The sequence below is a fragment of the Xiphophorus maculatus genome, chromosome 23 (genome assembly GCF_002775205.1).
Source record: "Xiphophorus maculatus strain JP 163 A chromosome 23, X_maculatus-5.0-male, whole genome shotgun sequence".
NCBI lineage: Eukaryota > Metazoa > Chordata > Actinopteri > Cyprinodontiformes > Poeciliidae > Xiphophorus > Xiphophorus maculatus.
In genome coordinates, this window is record NC_036465.1 from 15236898 (window position 1) to 15257149 (window position 20252).

Consider the following 20252-nt stretch of genomic DNA (forward strand, 5'->3'; position numbering starts at 1 on the left):
CCCTTCAACTACATAAGTCTACTTAGTCAGTGAATGATTACATTACATGGTCCCAACAGCCATCTTTATATCTGCAGGCGGATGTAGTGCCTCACAATAGTATGTTTCACCTTACACCCTAAACTTCAGTCTACTGAATTGGAATTTTATGTAAAATATGAATATAAAAAAGAACATAATTGTGAAGTGTAAAAAAAAAGATCCATCACCATATTCTATACCTGCTCCTCCTGACAGGATTTCCAGTTATTATTGAGAAGAAAGTATTTCTAGTTGCCTGTGAAAGGGACACAGCAAACATGTGTACACCTGACCAGAGGGTCACGTGAGACCAAAGGTAGCACATATGGCTGCAGCATCATTAATTTCATCAGCCAGAGAAGGGTTGTTGCTCAGAGCTGATGGTGTAGATGGGTTAGACTAAATAAAGTATATTCCTAAAAGAAAACCTGCAAGAGATACTCTTGATACTGAGGTTTGGGGTTGCCATCCAGATAGCAAAATAGAGATAGAGCAAAAGTTGAATAGCTTAGATAAACATATAAATATGTTAGAATAGACAAAAAGAAAGAAAGAAAGTCAAAGTTCAGACCTAAATCCAGAATCTGTGTTAAAACCTTGAAAAACATTTTTCGCAGATTCTCTTCATCACTGAATGTGAGGCGTTTTACCACCTGAGATATACCCCCAAAAACTTGCAGATATAATTGTAGTAAATGCGATTGTACAAATGATTGATTTATGGGTGATCTGTGGAAATCAGTGGCACACATTTTACAATATTGAACAAGATGTATCCCTTTAATTCAATTTGAAAATTATGCACTATTTAACATTAATAACATTAGTTTGTGGTTCTAGGGTGACAAAATGTGAAAAAGCACTTGTGTGAAGTATTGTCCTCATTTCAATAGTTGGACTTTCATTTTTACTTATTTCCATAGTAGTCAGAAAGATCAGATGGCATAATAATAAAACTATAACCTCTGGCAACAATGTTTTGATTCCTAAATCGTATCTTCACAGTAAACACAAATAAAGATGAGCAGGTGCTGAAAACAGTTAGCATATGAGAATATATTTTTCTGTTTGGATGAGGAAACAAAATACCAATTGGCATATGGACTAATTTGATCAGAAAGAGCCCTTTGCCATTCAGAGTACATCATGTGATGTGTTCACTTCAGTTACTACAATTGCTACCAGGCTATTAGGACCCAGTGGACAAATATTGACACCTCTGTGCAGTGGAGCGCAGCTTTTCTTTGCATCAGCCATAATAAGAATTGACAGAGGGTGTACTCAGATCACAGCAGCATAAATGTAGAAACATGTTTGTTATTCAAGGATGCACCAAGAAGATGGAGGGTGACAGGAATTGGTTAATCGTGAGCTTGATCACTTATTTTTCCTTTCCTAAAAGTAACATTCCAAGTTGTACTAATCAATACTTGTCAGTATGTTACTGAGGGAAGAACCTATTTTTAGTGTCTGTCAATGGTTTAAAATAAAGTCAGAGTAAGCACAAATGCTGTTTGGCTGTTCGTTTAGGCTACTCCTTCAAAGAGCAAGACCTTTACGGGTGCTTGTTATTTCCTACCATCACCATTTCATTCTTTTGCAGTGTTGGTCACTTTATCTAGAAAAAAAAGCTTTGGTACAAAACAACCTACGCTCTAAAAATACATAATCGTTTTTAGCAGTATTTTGTTTCTTAAGAGAAATTGGGATAGGAAAAAAATGGTATTGGTGAGACCATTAAATCAGAAATAGGCCAAATCTTTGATCAGTGCAGTTGTACAGTTATGTATGCATTGCATTTCAAACATCATCCAATTACTCTTTGGAATTATTGAAGTGTGTTGCAAACTAAGACCCATGCCAAAGCTTTAACACATCCCTCACTAGTTTAATGAACCTCACAGAGAGTGGCAGCTTCACCTCTAATATATAGCAGATGCAGGACTAATTAATGAAATGAAAGCAGGCAGAAGCACAAACACCAACCTATGAGCTGGTATCTTGTGATCCCCTGCTATCAGCAGTACGTCACACAGTTGCTTGTGCTGGAGGTAGGTCTCCATTTTACGGAACGTGTGCTCTGCATGATTTGTGGCCTGGAAAAATTCATCGGAGGAGTTGGTGCTCATTCTGGACAAATTGCTCAGGACCAACCTGTGGAAAACAAGATGCAAAGAAGGAAGAGATTCATTACCCCAGACTTCCAGATTATGATCTGAAATCACAGGTAGTGAAAAACTAAAAAGATGACATTACGCCATTTAAAAGCACTACATAAATAAAATAAAATATAATAGCAAACTATTATAATCAGTCTTGAGAGGCATGTGAGAATAAAGACAAAAGAGTTTGGAAATTTTAATTTAGAGCAATTAATTAGATGAATTATTTATCCCGTCTGAGAATAAACAAGAAGCCAGTGGCTGTACACATATAGATAAGCAAAAAAGAAGCTTAGTTTGGCACATGACACCCCTGAATCCTTTTCCCTGCAGCACAAATCTATCTTCCGTGCTGTGCTAAGCTGAAACTAAAACTCTTATGTATAAACTCTGTACATGAGGAGATAGCTAAGTGCGTTGTCCAATGAGACAAGAAAACTCCCCTATCTTTGCACCAGGATCCAGCCAGAATGTAAACTCCTATTTGCTGTTCCCGTGTGTATCTGCAACATGTTTGTGTGAGTGTGTCTTCCATAGAAAACAGGGACTTAACAAGCAAACCAGTCTGTCTCTTGCAACATTGTGGCAAGGCTGAGTGCCCCAGTCCCCACAGGCTGCTAGATTACACGCTGTTTTACAGGCATCCAAGTAATCCCTCACACTCATGGAAAATAATGCAACGCGTCACTCTGGTGTCCTTCACAGAGAAAGTGTGTTCATTGACATTTCAGGTTGTTTGCTAAGCCACATAAACAACCGAGCTGTCTCTCCAGAAGAAATTCCCATCATCTCATGGACTTTTTGCTGTGCGAAGACTGATAGTGCACAAGAAAATAGTACAGTTTTGCTGGTTGAAGCAACACTTTGTGCCCATATTTATCGTCTCTCATGCACTGATATGAAAGCTGCTTTAACTGGTTAAATTACACATTTGTCAATAGAAGTAAACTGCAAATCCAAACTGTAATGCGTGGCAGCATAATGTATTGGCACACATAGAGATTTATACCGCAGTAAAGATGGAGTGGGTTAGGGCTCCTATTGATGTCCCGTTTAACACGGTGTCTTGAAGTTTGGCTCAAAACATTCAACTTTTTTTTTTTCTTTGTTTACCAAAAGCAATGATATGGTTCCTCTGGGAATGGTTAATGTTGTTCTGCAGTCACTGCAGTATCCTGTAGTCTAATCTTTATTGGGTGACTTTATGCTAAATCCAAAAGTAATTTATTGCCCTGTCTGTGTATTCCCCACTGACTCTAGAGTCTCGCAAAGGAACACCAAACAAGACTGAATAAGCAATTGGGCCATAAAACAGATCCATTGCTTTTCTATTGGCTCCGAGGCATGCTGTAGGGCTTTTTCATGCCTACCAATCTCTCCGACACTAATTGCTTTGGTACCACGTTCAGGGGAGCCGTAAATTTGCGCCGAGGTGTATATTGTGCTCCTAGTAGTGGGCTGCTCATCAGAGGTATAGCCCAATTTTATTAAGGCACTAAAACTCCAAAATGCCTTGCAATAAAGTAACTGCTTTTGGGACAGTGCGGCTCAAGCACATGACCATATTACTCAGCAATTCCCAAAAAATATGAGAGCCCATAAAAAAGTTAACTGGCTATATATAAGCAAAAAAAATAAATACTTTGGTCTAAAAAACTAAACCAAAATAGGAGACTTAGCTTTTTTTAAATTATTGCACATTATCTCTGAGTAGATTTTATGCAAACAGCGTATGTCACCTGAAAACCTGCCATTTGGTCTTCACACCTTTTAGAGGTTTCTCACCATAATGTTACTCACTGCAGCAGAGCTGTTCAAATGACACAGCTTATCTCAGGCTATGCAAGTGCGGATGATAATTTGCAGTATTTTACACTTTTTTTAAGGTGAGAAACCGCTTTCAAGTCTGTTTTACAAAATCACCATGTGCTAATTCTACCACAAGATTCAAACAAATCCAAAGCTCAGGAGTAATAACACATTGGTGGATTAAGATTTGATATCTTTAAGGACATAATATGTCCATTTGCATTGCCAAGATTGCTGTAGCAGATTGTTGTTGCTGAAAATCTCTGTCTTTTTCCAAGCAGTATCAGTTCCATCTTTCTACAAGAGGGAAAGTCTTGCCTGGCGGGGCCAAATGGGAAGAATATCTTTCAAAATGGATTATAATAGTAATTTTTCCCTGAAGGCCACTAAGCAGCTTCATCTGGGTTGGAAATCCAAAAATTCCTAAAGAACTTCTTGCATCATGTGCCAAATCTGTGTCTTTCATGAAATCTTTCAACCTCTGTACTTTGACAATCATTCTTTTCCCATTGGGCTTTGTGTTAAGAGACAAACTCACCGACTATATCAACTTGATCTGGGGAGAAGATCAGACGAATGCTCATGATGTTTAAACTTTTCTCTCTGTATATTCTTACATACACCAAAAGACATTGTTTTTCTCAGTAAATATATTTCTAATTGACCTAGTAATTTGAAAGTTACACCAGAAGTCGATAAGTGCCCTAGACATCAAAATAAAAAATCCTAACAATAAGGTTATGGGTAATTACGTAGTTTGGCGCAGGGAATAAGTACTTAACATAAAATGTTGTTTTGATATTAAATCCTCAAGACATGTCCTATAAGAAGGAACTAATTACTTGTACTGTTCAGATGTGATTTTGACCAAATTTTCCACAAAAAAAGGTCTTCAAACCTGGAAGGTTCTGGGGTCCTCCTGTCTTCCTTTTCTGAGATTTCAAATGAATTGAAGTGATTATCTTAAAATACCCTTCTTGTATTCCATGCATTTCTCAATCATCCTTCCATCAATCATATGAAGATCACCAGAGCCATGAGCTAACTGACAGGCCACACCACAATGTTCCCATCTTCAAACTGCACTGCTTGTTTGGTGGTTTTGGGTTGATGTGCAATGCCATTATTCTTCTAAACATGGTGCATGCAACTATATCCAGAGAATTAAACCTCAGCATAGTCTGATAATACTTTATTCTCCCAACATTTCATTAGCTTGTCCAAATGTTTGGGCAGTAATCTTCAAACATGCTCCAACATGCTTTCTACTTTCAGTGATCTGAAAGTGAGCAAGAATAGAGCTATGTCGTTCATAAAAATTCTAGATGTTCTAATTCCAGATTTTTCTGAAATTGCTTGTGTAACGCTTGGCTCTGTCTGTCTATCTGTCTGTCTATGACCTTGCAGATCTTTAACAGTAGCCCTGACCAAAACTGCAAACGGCAGCAACCAAATTCAGAGAAAAGCTGCAATGTATTTTACACAAGGGGTCTGCAGCTAGAGGATGCATTATGTCAATGAGGGTCTTCACAAAGACAGAAAGACTCGTGAACGTGTGCGCTGGGGGTTTGGAGGCGTTCTGTAAAGGAAAAATGTGCAGATCCTAGCAGAAAGCTCTTTGCTGCTGGCAGGTTAACTTGCATAGAGAATGAGTCTGTCATCACCATTAGAAGTTAGTGTATAAACATATTAATATGCAGTGTTATAGCTCAAGTTGTACATACAGATTATACCAAATATGAATAGATTATAGGAAGCTTTTTTTATTGTTTGAATGCTAATATTAAGACTAAATTAATCAATATTTTTGATCAATGCAAAATAGCATCATTAATGAGGAGGAGCAAAATAAAACAAAACGAGATAAATACATTTAAATAAACCTAAGAGGAGAACTGGAAGGCTAAAACATTTTTCTCGGTCAAAGAAATTTAGCAAGGGGCACTATTGTGCAGAGTTACATCAGTCTCCTCAAAAATGTAAAAAGCAAGCTTTTAGAGTTCAAAGGAAACTCTTGATGTCATGATTTGGTTTGATTATGTATTAATAATCAAAATGAGATCAAATGACTATTGCTTATTAGTTTTTTGTAAGTCCTAATTTTATGGCCATTTATTAGTTCAACCTGACACAAAAGTTTACAAAGGAATTAATATATGTGTTAAGTTATTATATTTAGCATTTTCATTTTTATAGTTTGGGGCCACAAATGTGTTTGAATCATATTTAGCCTATTCTCTAATTTCTAATAAGTATATTATTATCACCATTATAAACCAAATTATTTTTTTGAAAAATATCTTTTCATCTCTGTTGAAGATGTAGCCATGTATTTATTCCATTCTTTCATGTTGTGTTTTACATCCTCATCCCAGCCTCCTGATTTCATTTCTAATGTGCCTTGGGACACTGGTTAAATAAAGCCATGGTCTCTACTAATAAATTAATAGAAAACAGAGCCACAGATTACTTTCTTAAAATTAGTTTCACTTTGAGGAGAAATTGACTCATCCATATTTGAACAGAACATATCTGATGGATGTGTCCAGCATTAATGTGGTTGTATTTCCATTCACCACACTTTAAAGCTTTGTTTCAGAAAGACAAAGACTGTTTTCATGTTTCTCTTCATCTTTAGCTTAACCTTGTTATCCACGTCCTTTGCGGTTATTTGAGAAAAAATATCACCTGTGTAGATGTAATTTAAGATTACAATAGATAAAGTGAAATGTACAACTTATAGCATCTTATTGTGTCTACCGGATCCTATTACAAGGCATTTTGATAATTCGACAAACACCTCAATTACTGTTGTTGACAGGGGAAGAGGTGGTAGTATTTCTTTTTCCAAGGTGGTGGAGTGGGAATTGAGATATCATTCAAACTAACAACACGCTGAGTCAAGCCTCTGTTACTGTTTATGTGCAAGAGGTCAGGGTTTCTATTCCACTCAGGTTAACTTTGGTCATATATTGTCTGTCAAATATTGCAAAGAGGTTATTTGGATGAGAGTCATGAGGATATAACAAGTATAAGTATATAGGTAGGGACACAAAAGGACAAGGTGGATAAAAAGCACAGAAATGATTTGAACCCCATTTCAGTTTATGAGCAGAATTTAACGATGTTGCTTGAATGGACTGATACACTCACTTGGAAGAGGAAAATTATATAAACTAATGTTATATCTAACAACAAAAAAAGAAATTACTTTGTCAGACATTAATAACGTCTGACATCTTGCCTCAAGGGGGTTTAGAACTATTACACAATAAAGTTTTAAACATATGTATTTCACAAACAGACCAATAAAAGCAATATCTTTATAAGTGTGGTAGGGGCCCCTTTAATCTAATACTCCTAAATAATATCCAGTGCAGCCAAGTGCCATCAGAAGTCATCTAATATGTTCAAAGAGTCCACTTGTCTGCGATGTAATCTTTGTTTGAATCCGGCTATTCAGTGAAGTCTTTAGAGGTTTTTAGGTACCAGTTAGTGAGCAATAAGCATCAGCAACACCAAGGATCACAACAAGCAGATCAGGAATAATGTGGAGAGGTTTGAAGCAGAGTTAGGTTATACAGTCATCCAAACTTTGAACATCTCCGAGAGTTCAATTCATCACCTAAAATGAAAGCATATGACACATCTGAAAAACCTCCAAGACATGGCTGTCCACATTATTAATCAAAGAAGAAGCCAAGAGGCATGAGATCATTCTGAAGGAACTGCAGAGATTCCACAGCCCAGGTGGGACACATGTTTTGTCAGGACACCAGTGAGTCTGAAATTTTATAGATTGACAAGAAGACATTGTTTAATCTGTATCTGTATCTACTGTATGTTTATGTTGAGCATATCATTCCCACTGGCGAACCATGGTGGTGGTATCATCATGCTGCAGAGAAGCTTTTCTTCACCAAGAACAGAAAAGCTGATCAGATTTGATAGAAAGATAGATGGAGGTAAATACAGGGTAGTGCTAGAGGGAAAAACGGTTAGAGGCCACAAAGGTGGAGGTTCACCTTTCAGCAGGATAGCAATGATCATCAAACATCATATGAACATATGAACATATGTTGCATGACTGGTGAGCACTGTAATAATGGTGAACATAGGAAATTATCTTGTGGGCCAGATACAATTTGAAAACTGATGTTCACAGACAGCATCTAATTAGACTTAACTTGAGTTTTCATGTTAACTTGAGTTTTCTTGAACTTAAGAAAGAATAAATAATTTAGTTTCTGGATGTCCAAAGGTGGTAGAGACATTTGCCAAAAAACTTTAATTGTTATGAAAAGTTCTTCAACCATTAGCATTGACTCAGGAGGTGTGGATACTATACTCCAAGTTTTAATTTTTATCCATGTATGAATTTTTAGAGTTCACAATAATGAACCAATTTGTTTTGCCATCAGAGAAAACTGAAAAGAAATCCCTTTAATATCTGTTCATAATGTGACAATATGTTCAAGGGAAAACCTTTGCAAAGCACTGACATGATGTCCATTTAAAACTCAAATACATTCATGTACCAAGTAAACATAAGACAATTTTTACCATGCAATTATTTTGCTGCAACATGAAACTATGCATTTAAAGCTAAATCTGTACTGTTACTATATTCTATTAAGGGATATTTCAATATGGAATCTTCATTGTTTTTACCAGTTAATTCAACTTGAGAGTAACTTGAAATATTACATGTACAAGCAGGAAACGAGTTTGATTTTAAAAATCATATTAATGGGACGGTCTATTTATAGCAACTTCATGAATGAAGCTAATTATGGAGAGGCACACACACACACCAAAAAATGACTGACACATTTTCAAACTACAGCTGAACTTTTGTTTTTTTCTGACAAGCAACAGAAGCATTCTCTAGTTTCAGCCTGAGAGACTGTGACAAATTACGTGTCAGGGATTTATGATGTGAGACGTATTAGGGCCACCCAGCTGGTGAGGTAAATAAATGTACATATCTCAGTGCCATCCACATCTGCTTAGCTACAGATGAATGCGTGAGCCATGATGTGTCACACAGTCACTGGTCTAATTTGGCTTTGCGTTATACATCTCAACATGGAGAGTTTATACCAAAGCTACTGAGCGGCTGTGTTTCCATGAGGCGTGATCAGCATTTAAAAGCAGATGATGCAACATACAGCTATAGATGAACTGATATTTGAAAACTTTTTTCTTTATTTTACATTTTGAATGCTCCAGACGTATACGGCGGCTTTCAAGTGCTTACACATCCCTGCTAAAATGCTAGATTTTTGCGATGTAATAAAATTAGATAACATGAAAACTATGAGTTGTAAACACTTTTCCAACTTATATTGTGATTAAAGAATGAGGGGAGGGGGAGGATTTAAAGACAAATGCTTAATTTAATTGTTTCTATTTAATTTCAGCATTCAGTATTCTTTAAAGGAATCTCTCAGGCTTCTACATTTTGATGTCATTATTTTCCAACAATTTCTGAAATTGTGAAAACATTTCTTGGGCACAGTCCTATTCACATCTGATTTTTTGTCAGATTTTGTTTCATATTCTGTCTGGGTCAGCACAAAAGTTTAAGATTCTTCAGATGAAGTCATTCCATTATTGATCTGTGTACACACATTTGGACACTGTGTGATATTGAAAAGTAAAGTTCCTTTTCATCTTTAGTTCTCAGACACCTGAATGTCTTGGCTCAAAACTGGAAAAAAAACATACAAACAAAAAAAACCTTAGGCCACTTTCCTGACTGATACCTTTGTTCAAAGAAATGCTTTTAATATTTTGTAACTGCTCTTCAAACTCTGGATTTTGGATGGATTCAATGAGCAATAATCTGAAATAAATTCTATCACAATTATAATATGTTCAGAATACAATAACTGATGTTTGGTGTTGAAATGGAATTAATATGTACATGCACATTTGTGCAACCAGGTTGTCCACTTTACTGTCCTAATATATTTGTTTTTAAGATGTATTGTACAGGATGTTCTTATTTTTACATGTTACAAAAACCTTGCATTTAAAAGGATGACCTTTGAATTGCTCTAATTTCCAAACTGCCTAGTTTTATGTGAGAAATAAAACAATTTGGTGTTGTTAAAAGCCTAGCACTGTTTAATACATAAATTAATATCAGTGTTGTAGTGAATACATAGCCCAAGGATGGATTTTATGATCCAATAGAACAGAAATGTTTCAATAATTCAGTATAATTGTCAAAATACGCTGGCCAACACGAACTCAAGGTTCCTGGGAGTCGGAGAGCTACGCATTTTCACTGTGAGGCACATCTTTTATGCATGCCCTTTTCACACACAGGGACCCCAAAACATGAACATCTGCCAATTATGCCGACATGAAGAGAAGAATGTGGAGTTGATTCTAAAGCCGTATCTTAACTCGGAATAATTCATGCTCAGTTCAGGGAGCCCAACCATCCACTGCCTGTGGCATTCATTCAATCCACACTGACACATTTTTCACTGTAGAGCATCAGACTACGCATTTGGCACTACACACTGAGCTCTATCTAAAACAAAGGAACAGGTTTACCATCATTGTACATTTCATCACCAGGTGCACGGAACAAAGGCACACGGGGAATCAGCAGAGCTTAAGGACCAATCACCTCAGAATGTCACAGCCAAGATAAAAGGAGAGTTGGTCTTTTCATCTATCTTGTGAGGTGCTCTTAGTGTTCTGCTAGACAGCATGCGCACAAACAGGCTGATACTCACAGGTACATCTCTAACCTGTTTACTTCCTTGAAGATGATGTAGGATCACAAGAAAACGTGTAGAAGAAATGCAACATTTATAGGCAAAGGAAGGTATTTACAACTAAATTGGTTTAGCATAAGGATTTGTCAAAAGATTTTAACCTTGTTTGAAGCTACACTAGCTTTTAGCACACGAACAGGACAGAGTTGTGGCTGACTCTAAGGATAAATCATCTGATTTCATTACCACCTCTTTTTATAGGTCCGAGACATGTTACATGATCTAATGAATCTTTCCTGCTATCCACTTTTAACTCAATGAAAAAAATCCATTAGCGTGTTGTGTAAAAAATGAAGTGCTTATAGGAATAATGCAAAGGAGCACTCAGTGTGATCCAGGCCACAAAATGAAAAAGGAAGCAGAAAAGGCCCCAGTTGTAAATAATTAAAAAGGTGTTTTATTGGTTTACCCTGCCTAACATGCTGTGGACAGTAAGGAATAGTTGTTCTCAGGTGAGCCATGATGTTAGCTGACTAGCAAAAGATACAGAAAACATATTGTGCAGGTAGACCTCATTTAGCTTATTTAAAGGATATTAATACTTGATTTAGCACTAAAACATTAAAAAAGCAGAAGGTTTTTCTGACATGACTAAGAAAATGTGACATTGAGATTTAAGAATTATTTACTTAAAAGGAATTTTAGTTCCATTAGCAAATGAAAACATTTTAATTTTTTTATAATTGATGTTGCCTTAGGGTTCAGACATTTTTCTTAAGATAACATTTTTATTTTGAAGCTAACTTGTTTCTTCAAATAAGAAAGAAAAAGGAAATAAAATCCTATAATCACATCTTTACCTATTTTCATACATATTATAAAGGGACAAATGAGGCATAGCAATATCTGCCTCCAAGCTTACTGACACCCATCAGTAGTCATACCTGTCTCTGGCTTCCACCTCTGCAGGTTCCTCTGTGCTGCTTATCATTACTTCCTGGCCAGAGTTTGTTTCCTCTTTCCTCGTTGTGCTGGGAGAGGAAATGCTCTTTGGATACTCCTCGTTGACCTGGAGGCCCTGGATGGTGTTGGGTTGATGATGCCATGACTGATGACCTGTCCTGACATAGACAGGTGTTGGCCCTGGCGTTTGCGACATGACGCTGTGCACAGGACTGCTGGTCTTCCGCAATCCTCCGATGCCCCTTTCCCGTGAGTGGCTCTTCAGTCGTCCCTGGACAGGAGTTCCTCTGTGGTCCAGGCCATCCTGCTGGATGTAGCTTCCCACACTGCCACCTCCACCACCAGCAGAACCTTGAGATGAATGGCTGAACCAGCGCCAACGGAGCCTGAGGATCTGTTTCACATCAAACTCCTTCTTCCCTGACACAGACATCCTCTTCTGGGTTTGGAGATGCAGGCAGTGGTATGCTGAGTCCCCAAAAACATGGAGAGCAAAGAGGAGAAGAGTCTTGCTTTCAGTCTGCACTGATTACAGTGTGCCTCTTCTGTTCCGTTACGGTCTCACTATTATCATGACCACCTCCTCCTCTTTGTAAAACACCACCGTTGGTCTTTTTAGCGGAGATGGAAAGCTACTCTCTGCAGCTTTTGTTCCTTTGCCTGAGACTACAACCCTCCCTCAGACTCTCCCTCCTGTCTTTCTCTTTCTCTCCTTCCCTCCTGTGCTGCTGCTGTTTCTGTTTGCTGCTGCTGTGCCGCTGGAGCTGAGATAATGCACATGCATGATCTACCCTCCCACCCCTGTGCCTCCTCTGTTTCGCTTTCTCCCTCTCCCTCTCTCTCTCTTTTACTCTCTCTCACACATCCTGCTTGTCTTTCCTATGCACACAGTAACACACTCTGCACACGTTCTGTCAGAAACAGGCACATATATCCTGGAATCTCAATGAGAAGATCTCTTAAGCCCTTCCTATACTCTTTTACTTCTGCTCTGTGTGGGTAGTTGTAGGTTTCTGTGTATTTGAGTGATAACGTGACTGCCTGCTCCTGCTGCTCAGAGAAGGTGGAGTATCATGGAGTCAGGTTGATGAGGTCACATCATAACAAAGCAAACCACTGCCTATTTGAGAAGTGGCCCAGAAAGAACCTTTGAAACAATTAACATAAACTCATAAGGTTGGTGGGATTGAGCAGATCCAATACTGGTATCAAATCTGGTTCATGTCATTCTTGGATTAAATATCTCGTTGATTCCACCGTTCTATCCAATATCCCAGACAGTATTTTTGCATTAATTCACTTTACAAGAAAAGCAGGTTCAATTTCTGTACAGAAACATACAATCAGATCAATCCAGTCAGATAAACTGATTCAAATCCAATTTTATAAATACAATTCTATGCATTTTAGTAAGCTATAGTCATATTTGATTTACAATGCCAATTATAAAACAGCCCCAATGATTGGGTGCTTAACTTGGCATCAACCATTTATCTTGAGCAAGCATGAGACTAGGGTAGAAAGAAGTTAGTCCCAGTGTTGTAGTATTAGAGACCGGTCTCGTCTCGGACTTGTCTCGGTCTCGGGCGCTGAGGACTCGGGATTTTATTTCAAGACCAGTCAAGACCGCAACTGTGAAAATATCACTAAACTTACGGCATACTGTCAAGTTTATTTGTTAACATGTTTGTTTTCACTGGATGCAAAACGCACCGATTAAAATCCAAGCAATAACGTGACTTACCAATTACGTGTTTCTCGCACGCAGCGCTCTCAGACATGCGCAGTGGGTTCCTCTGAGCGGCAGAAGGTGTCTGTCTAATCGTCAGTAATAGAACTGCGCTGCATAAATAATAAGACATCCGATGGCGACAGCTAATTCAGCAGCGCTTCGCTTTCACAGACGGCGGGGACTACGTCTAACTTTTTTCGTCACTTAGAAAAGAAGCTCAAAGGAAGGTAAGCTCAGTTGACGTGACGTCAGCAAAGCTAGCTGTGCAGAGACACACAAGCATTTGTGATGGGATAAAAAGTCAGTCGCTGCGCTGAATTATTGTGCGGAGGTGATGACTGACGTGTCGCATGTATGGGACAACACTGTGTCCAAAAGTCTGCAATATAGTGAGGTGACATTCACGAACGATCCGAGTCTTCTGAACTTCTCTTTATTAAGAAGAAAGGACTGGAGCCTCACTGAGAGCCGTTCTTCGTTCTTATGATGCTCTGCGTACACTGCAGTAGCTATTGTTTTATTTAATTATATACATTGATATTTATTTAATTAGCAAATAAATAAAACACAAGAATTGTTTTCGTTCAAAGTGGCAGCTGTAATGCCTGCCAGACATTACAGCATTGTGCTGCCTGGCTTCATGCAGTGGGAGAGAGGGTGAGAACAGTCATGGTGAGTGCCTCATGCTTGGTTACTTCTTGCTTGTTGCTCTTTGGTCAGTGTTCATAGTTGAGTTTACCGTCAGGGCATTGCCTCAATTGCTATGTTTAATGGTGCAGACAGTGGTGATTTCTGACATGAATTATATGGGCAAATGCCCAGGGCATTATCTTTTTAGATAAGCAGAACAAAGAGTTTGTTCTGCTTTTAATGTTGGTGAAATGTATTTCTAGCTAACTGAAAGCTAACTGAAAGTATTAAGTATTTAATATCTAGGTGTTTTTATGGGAATGTGAATCTTTCAGATCAATTTGATTAGCAAGTTTGATCATATTTCACATTTTATTGTGTCCTGTAGCGCGGGGCACTGGTCTTGGTCTTGACTTGGTCTCGACTTCCCTCGGTCTTGACTTGGTCTCGACTTCCCTCGGTCTTGACTTGGTCTCGGACCCTAAAAGTCTTGGTCTTGTCTCGGTCTCGATGCACTCTGGTCTTGGTCTTGGGTTAGGTGGTCTTGACTACAACACTGGTTAGTCCTTTTATCAGAAAGAGTCCACCAGCAGGACCAGGATCAGTCATATGCCATCCCAGTATATATATGTACTTGATATATATATATCAAGTATATATCAAGTGGAGCTGATTATATTATGGATCTTTAAGGTAACAGCCCAAAACATTTTTGCATACTTACAGTTAATAATACTAAAACGTTTAGCTTTTCTCAATAATAAAAAAATTCTAATGTATCAATGAATGTTTTTTTTGGTTTTTTTTACTGGGCAGGTTACCTTAGGTTTACACATATGGTGAAGCATAATATGAAAGGATTCTGTCAGTGGGCATTGCTGCTGCAGGGTAAGTCCCATGCTGTGCAGCATCACTTTCTTCAGATATGTTATTGTTTTCAAAAAGAAATAGACACAAAAGAAGTGTATTTTTATATGTTTTGTGTAAACATCTAGAGCAGAGTAAGTTATGTCAAAGAGAAGTTATCTCAGAAGGGAACCAACTATGATATCAAGCAGATAACATAAAAACCAGCCTCGCCATTGCTTTCCTGTGTAATTCAGCTAAAAAAAAATCTTGCTTCTAGCATAATCTGGGATTTCTCCCCTTGACTTGAATTATCCCCGGTCAATTTTTGACCGGGCCAATCAGAGAACAAAAGGAGCTGTAGAGAGCAATAACTTAATGAAACAATTCTCTTTGCTGTTTTAGAATTGTGGTCTGCTTGTGGTTTTGCCAATAGCAGCTAATGAAGTGAAGGTTCAGTCTGTGTTGGCCACGCTTCCAAATATTGAATGAACATTAACAGCTGCCTTGTGTGGCTTAGCACTTCTCTCTTCGCAGTGGAGGATGATTGTTTACAGTGCAAGCGACTTCCTGTAAGCTTCTTAGCATTGAACTGGCGAATTACATGCGTCATGAGCAAACATTAGCAATTGGGTAAAATTTAAAACCTCAATAAAGTCCACACCTCCAGGGTGGAGGGTGTTTGCCAGGCAACAGGAAAGCCAACCTAAATGCATCCTTTTTTTTCCATTTTCAACCCCTATCTGCCATGGAGCTTACATAACTTGCAATTGTTAACAGACACAAGGTAGATACACGCATTTACATTCTAGAAATTACATAGAAAGGCTGTTACAATTGTTGAAAACAGTTTGAAACTTTGACCATCAGGTGTTCTTGTCTTCGTTGGACTAAAAGAAAACTTTTGTTGTATTAAGTTGTTTTGTGGCACTCCTTGTATTCTCAAATTTAAGCTGTTGAATAAATAATACCTTTCATAGCATAAAAGCTTGTCATGAAGATGTGTTTGTGAATTAATATAGTGGCTTTTTCAGATCAATTTTGTACCTTCATTAAAACTAAAGAGTTGAAGCAGGAGACTTTTTAAGATACTGTAAGTTTGGAAGTCCATTATGCCCTCATCCCCCTTGGTCTCAGCAATCTGCATACAGGTCTAGCTGTTCTGTATCATAACTTTAATGTGTTCTGGATCCGAAAATATCAGCAATGGCTGGATACCTTGAACTTAGACATTATCATTTAAGGTAAACCAAAAATCTTGGATTTGAGCATCTCTGTATCCATGCATATACATTCATAAACAGATAAGCTGTGAGACACGACTCACAGCTTATGTGTTCAAAAACACACAGACATAAATTCACCCCGTCAAAGGCAAAAATAAATTAATTTCACACCAGCACACATCTGTGCAGTCTGTTAGTCACACATCAAACAGAATCCCACGGGGAGAACGTCTCAATGTGAGGTAGCCATGCAGAAAAAATATTCTCTTTTGGTCCCTTTCTTGAAAGCCTCAGCGCTTACAATTGAAAAGCTACATACTGATGAACCGTCAAGGTCAGTAAGCTGTCAGTTTCACAGTCAGAGCATCAGAAAGCTGTCTTTATTTGTTTTTGACATTTATCCGCAGCTTTAACTTAATACTGCCCCATTGTACAAAACCTAAACTCTCAGCTTCAAAGTAAGAAGCACAGAGAAAACAGTGCTGTTCAGATAATTTGGGGACATGTCTCTTAATCAAAAGCATGGCTAATTTAAGAACTAAATTGTATAAGGGTATATTTTGTTCTGTAAAAACTGTGGAATTATTAAATAAATTGTAAATATATTTATTAAATAAACTCACCATTCCTCATTTCACCTACTAAATATTTCAAAGCTCCTTGTCGAGACATTTTTTAAGGACACACTACATCGAATAAAAAAAGAACTCCACCTTGGTTCTTTAAAACAGTTCCACACTCTTAGTTTTTAGACTTTTAATACTGTGAATACAAACATGAATCTAAACACAGCCTGATTTGTTTTCTCTTTGATCTCCTCCTTCACGACTACAGTGAGTGAAAGAGCTCATATTAAAACAACTGTAATTCGCCCACTTCACTTGCAACAAAAGATTTGGACTCCAACAGCTATTGTTTATTTCTGCCTTTCAAAAACATAAATGACTGGTTATGATTTTACAAGAAAGTACAAACCAAACATTAGCCTAACATTTTTTTTAATATATTCTATGCACCAACTGTATATTTGCTCCATTTTAAAAAGTCAATTGTAGTAACATATGACTTTATGAATAGTAAAAAGCTATTACACAATGCTCTTCAACTGTTCTAGGAGTCAAGGACACCATCTGCCTGCTCCATAACAGATGTGGTACAAGATGTCAGGGTGGTTTGGTAAACCATCTAACGTCTGCCTCCCCAGTGAACACACCTCTATGCCCTGATAGATATTCCTGGAGCATGCAAGACAGACGAACCCTACATATTACTGCTATGAAATCCGTTAAAAAGGCAGCATAATTACAAAATCCATGCGTTTCCATTACTGAGAGATATTATGGAATCTGCTACACTTTCAAATTCTCAACAGGCATTATGGTTATGTTTATTTTGAGCATTAATTACTAGGTTGGATTGTTCTGAGGATGTGTGAAATACATAAAACATGAACGGAATCCCCCTCCAAGCTCAGCCACAACTGCATGATCCTTGCACGATTATTGACTAAATCCTTTGTGAGACAATGAAAGACAGACCTGTCAAAAGCACCCGATTCTCCCAGCTTTGTTAGGCAAGGACTAAGAAATCACAGCTCTGCAGCTAACATCAAAGGAAAAATAAATAAATTAAAGTGCTCATACACAGTATTTAGAAACACACAAAGAGCTATGCGCACAGATAATCCATGATTTAAATATTGCAGTCCATTAGACATACATTTAATTATCTTATAAAGCATCTTAATTGAGTGGTGTACAAGTAAATAATGAATGCAGTCATCCGCACACTAAAGAAGAAGCAATATTTATGAGTTGTCTTAAATTATGCGCTAACAAACAGTAGCTCCTGGATCAATAGTAGCAACACGTCTAGGCATAATGAGGACCATACTTCAGCACAAATCCATGCTGTGATTAAAATGAGGTAAATGAACAAAACTAAAAAGTAAGCTGGCTCAGCTCTCTTCTTTTTTGAAGTAACAGGTAAAAAATGTTGACATACAACTACTAACTTGAAATAATTGAATATATTAAGTCAGATTTAGTAGCCTGCCTTCTTACCAGTAAAACCGCCTTGTTCTATGCGCTTGTCCGTTTGAAACTTGTTGCTAGAATGAATGGCAAACAGATTCTGAGTCTTTTCCAACTCATTCTTGTCCCACGTCCCTCCTTCACTACAAACATGTTTTTCTCCAACAGAAAGGAAGTGGGCACCTTCCTCTTTCAAAGGAAACTCCTGTTAGTTTCCTTCCTCTGCACTGGAAAAACAATTGCATTCAAAGAACCAGGAACTCTGGAAACACATCCTGTGTTGCGAGCAACACTGCTTTTGCAAAGAATTATCCTGCAAGCACTAATATAAGCAGGACTTTGAAGTGATGATTGTTAGAACCACTAAAATGAAATCAGCATTTGCTTTTAAATATATGTATGTATTTTAAATTATTATAAAGTTTAAAAAGCAGGAACAAAGTTTTAAAGCTTCATATAATAATGCAACTTTAAGGACTTCATTTGCCAGTAAAAATGTCTCATGGAGCTAACTGAAAGTATTAAGTACCACATCACATTGTCAATGTTTTTGTAAAAGAGAACTCAACAACATGCATTTTATTGTAGTCAAGGATAAACTGTTTTAGTTGTATTGAGGAAGGTTTTTGAAAAATCATAGTTATTTTAATTCAATCATTATTGCTATTCACTTATGAAACATGTTCAATTTGAGACAAAGTTTGAACAGCAACATAAAGTTTCAAATGTTCATTTCTAACATTGCATGTAAGTGTTAACAATTGCTGGCATTGTTATTTTTGATAGTTTAATAATAAGTGACAAGTTCTTGTCTGAATTAGCAACCTATTCACACATGAAACGTGAGAAAGTTTATAAATCTTTCAATGTTTTGTGTGAATTTGACCCTAGAAACAATGCTTAATCTTAAACCATTATGCCCTGCATTTTAATAAAATAAGATGCTCTGTTCCAATTAAAACAAATTTTACTTTTTTGGCCTATATGTGGAGAAAAACTAATCCTTGACAACAATGTAAATACCCCAAACAGTGCACCACTTTTGAAAAAAAAAAAGAAGAACAAAAACATGATGTAGAAGTAAATCTACAATCATCTAAGATCAGCAACTTGGGCATCAAAGTGAGGGAAAGGCAATTCCAGAACTTAATACTGCATAATGGCTTACTTTTATATAGGCAGAATAGGAGTCAGGTATTTATTCATAAGTTTTACTGATCATTTACATTTACTGTCACATGATTAAGGACACAATAATGAAAGTGTGTCTTAGAACAGTGGTGCTCCTCTATGACTCCCAAACTAATAAAGAACGAATATTGTTCTTAGTTGTTTAATAGGTGAATAATAAGACTGAATGAAGCAGACACATAGACGATCTACTGCCTAGCTTGCATGGCCCTTAGCCAGGCACAGCACTGTTTTTTCCTTGTGTCAGCTCAACTCTTTCTTGTTTTCTAGATAATGTTTCTACTGAAGATAGCTGGATGGATACACTTCATCGAAAACAAAAACAATATCACCACCAATGTATCCGCTCAAGTCCCATGTGTTATTACAAGAATCCAAGTACAGCAGTAATTCCTGTTAGATTACTTTTAATATATGTTTTTGCTCACTTAAAATGAAAAAAACAAAAATCTTTTTCTTTTTTTTAAGAAAAATATCTTGACCAATTTCACCCCTTGTACTTCTGCTCAGATAAACAGCAACCATTCCATCTAAAAGAGCTGCATTTCTTTTTTACTTTGGGATAGTAAGTATGTTTAAATGTGCCACTGACCACTCGTTTATCCATAAGGGGTCAGGGGTGTTTACCTCTCTTAACTCCGCTGCCCCTTTAGCTGGCTTTATGCTAAGCTTCAAAACACCTGCACATGATGCATTAGTGCTGACATAGATTATCTGAATAAGTAAATACCTGTGTGCCCCATCATTGGCTCGACAGTATTAATCATTGTTTAACTGTTTTAGTCACGTGTCACCTTTCACTCAATGTGTTGCATTGGAAAATAGTACAGAACAAATTATGTCATTGATTCTTAAGATTTTGGCAAAATCATGTCCCACTAAAAAAATGCTAATTTATTCTA

General features: G+C 37.3%; 1 protein-coding gene across 2 annotated transcripts in view; it reads right to left on the reverse strand.

The window, feature by feature from the left end:
* The window catches only part of LOC102221136 (kelch-like protein 4), a 33650-nt gene extending 15341 nt beyond the window's left edge, over positions 1 to 18309 (reverse strand). The window contains exons 1-3 of one of the 2 annotated variants that reach the window (XM_005806782.2): positions 18190 to 18309; positions 11674 to 12160; positions 2008 to 2175 (exon numbers count right to left, since the gene is read on the reverse strand). In XM_005806782.2, coding sequence (XP_005806839.1) covers positions 2008 to 2175; positions 11674 to 12125 — 620 coding nt within the window. In that variant the 5' untranslated portion in view covers positions 12126 to 12160; positions 18190 to 18309. The remainder of the gene's footprint in view (positions 1 to 2007; positions 2176 to 11673; positions 12161 to 18189) is intronic. The other variant, XM_023328792.1, reaches the window with a different exon arrangement.
* Between the last annotated feature and the right edge of the window lie 1943 nt (positions 18310 to 20252).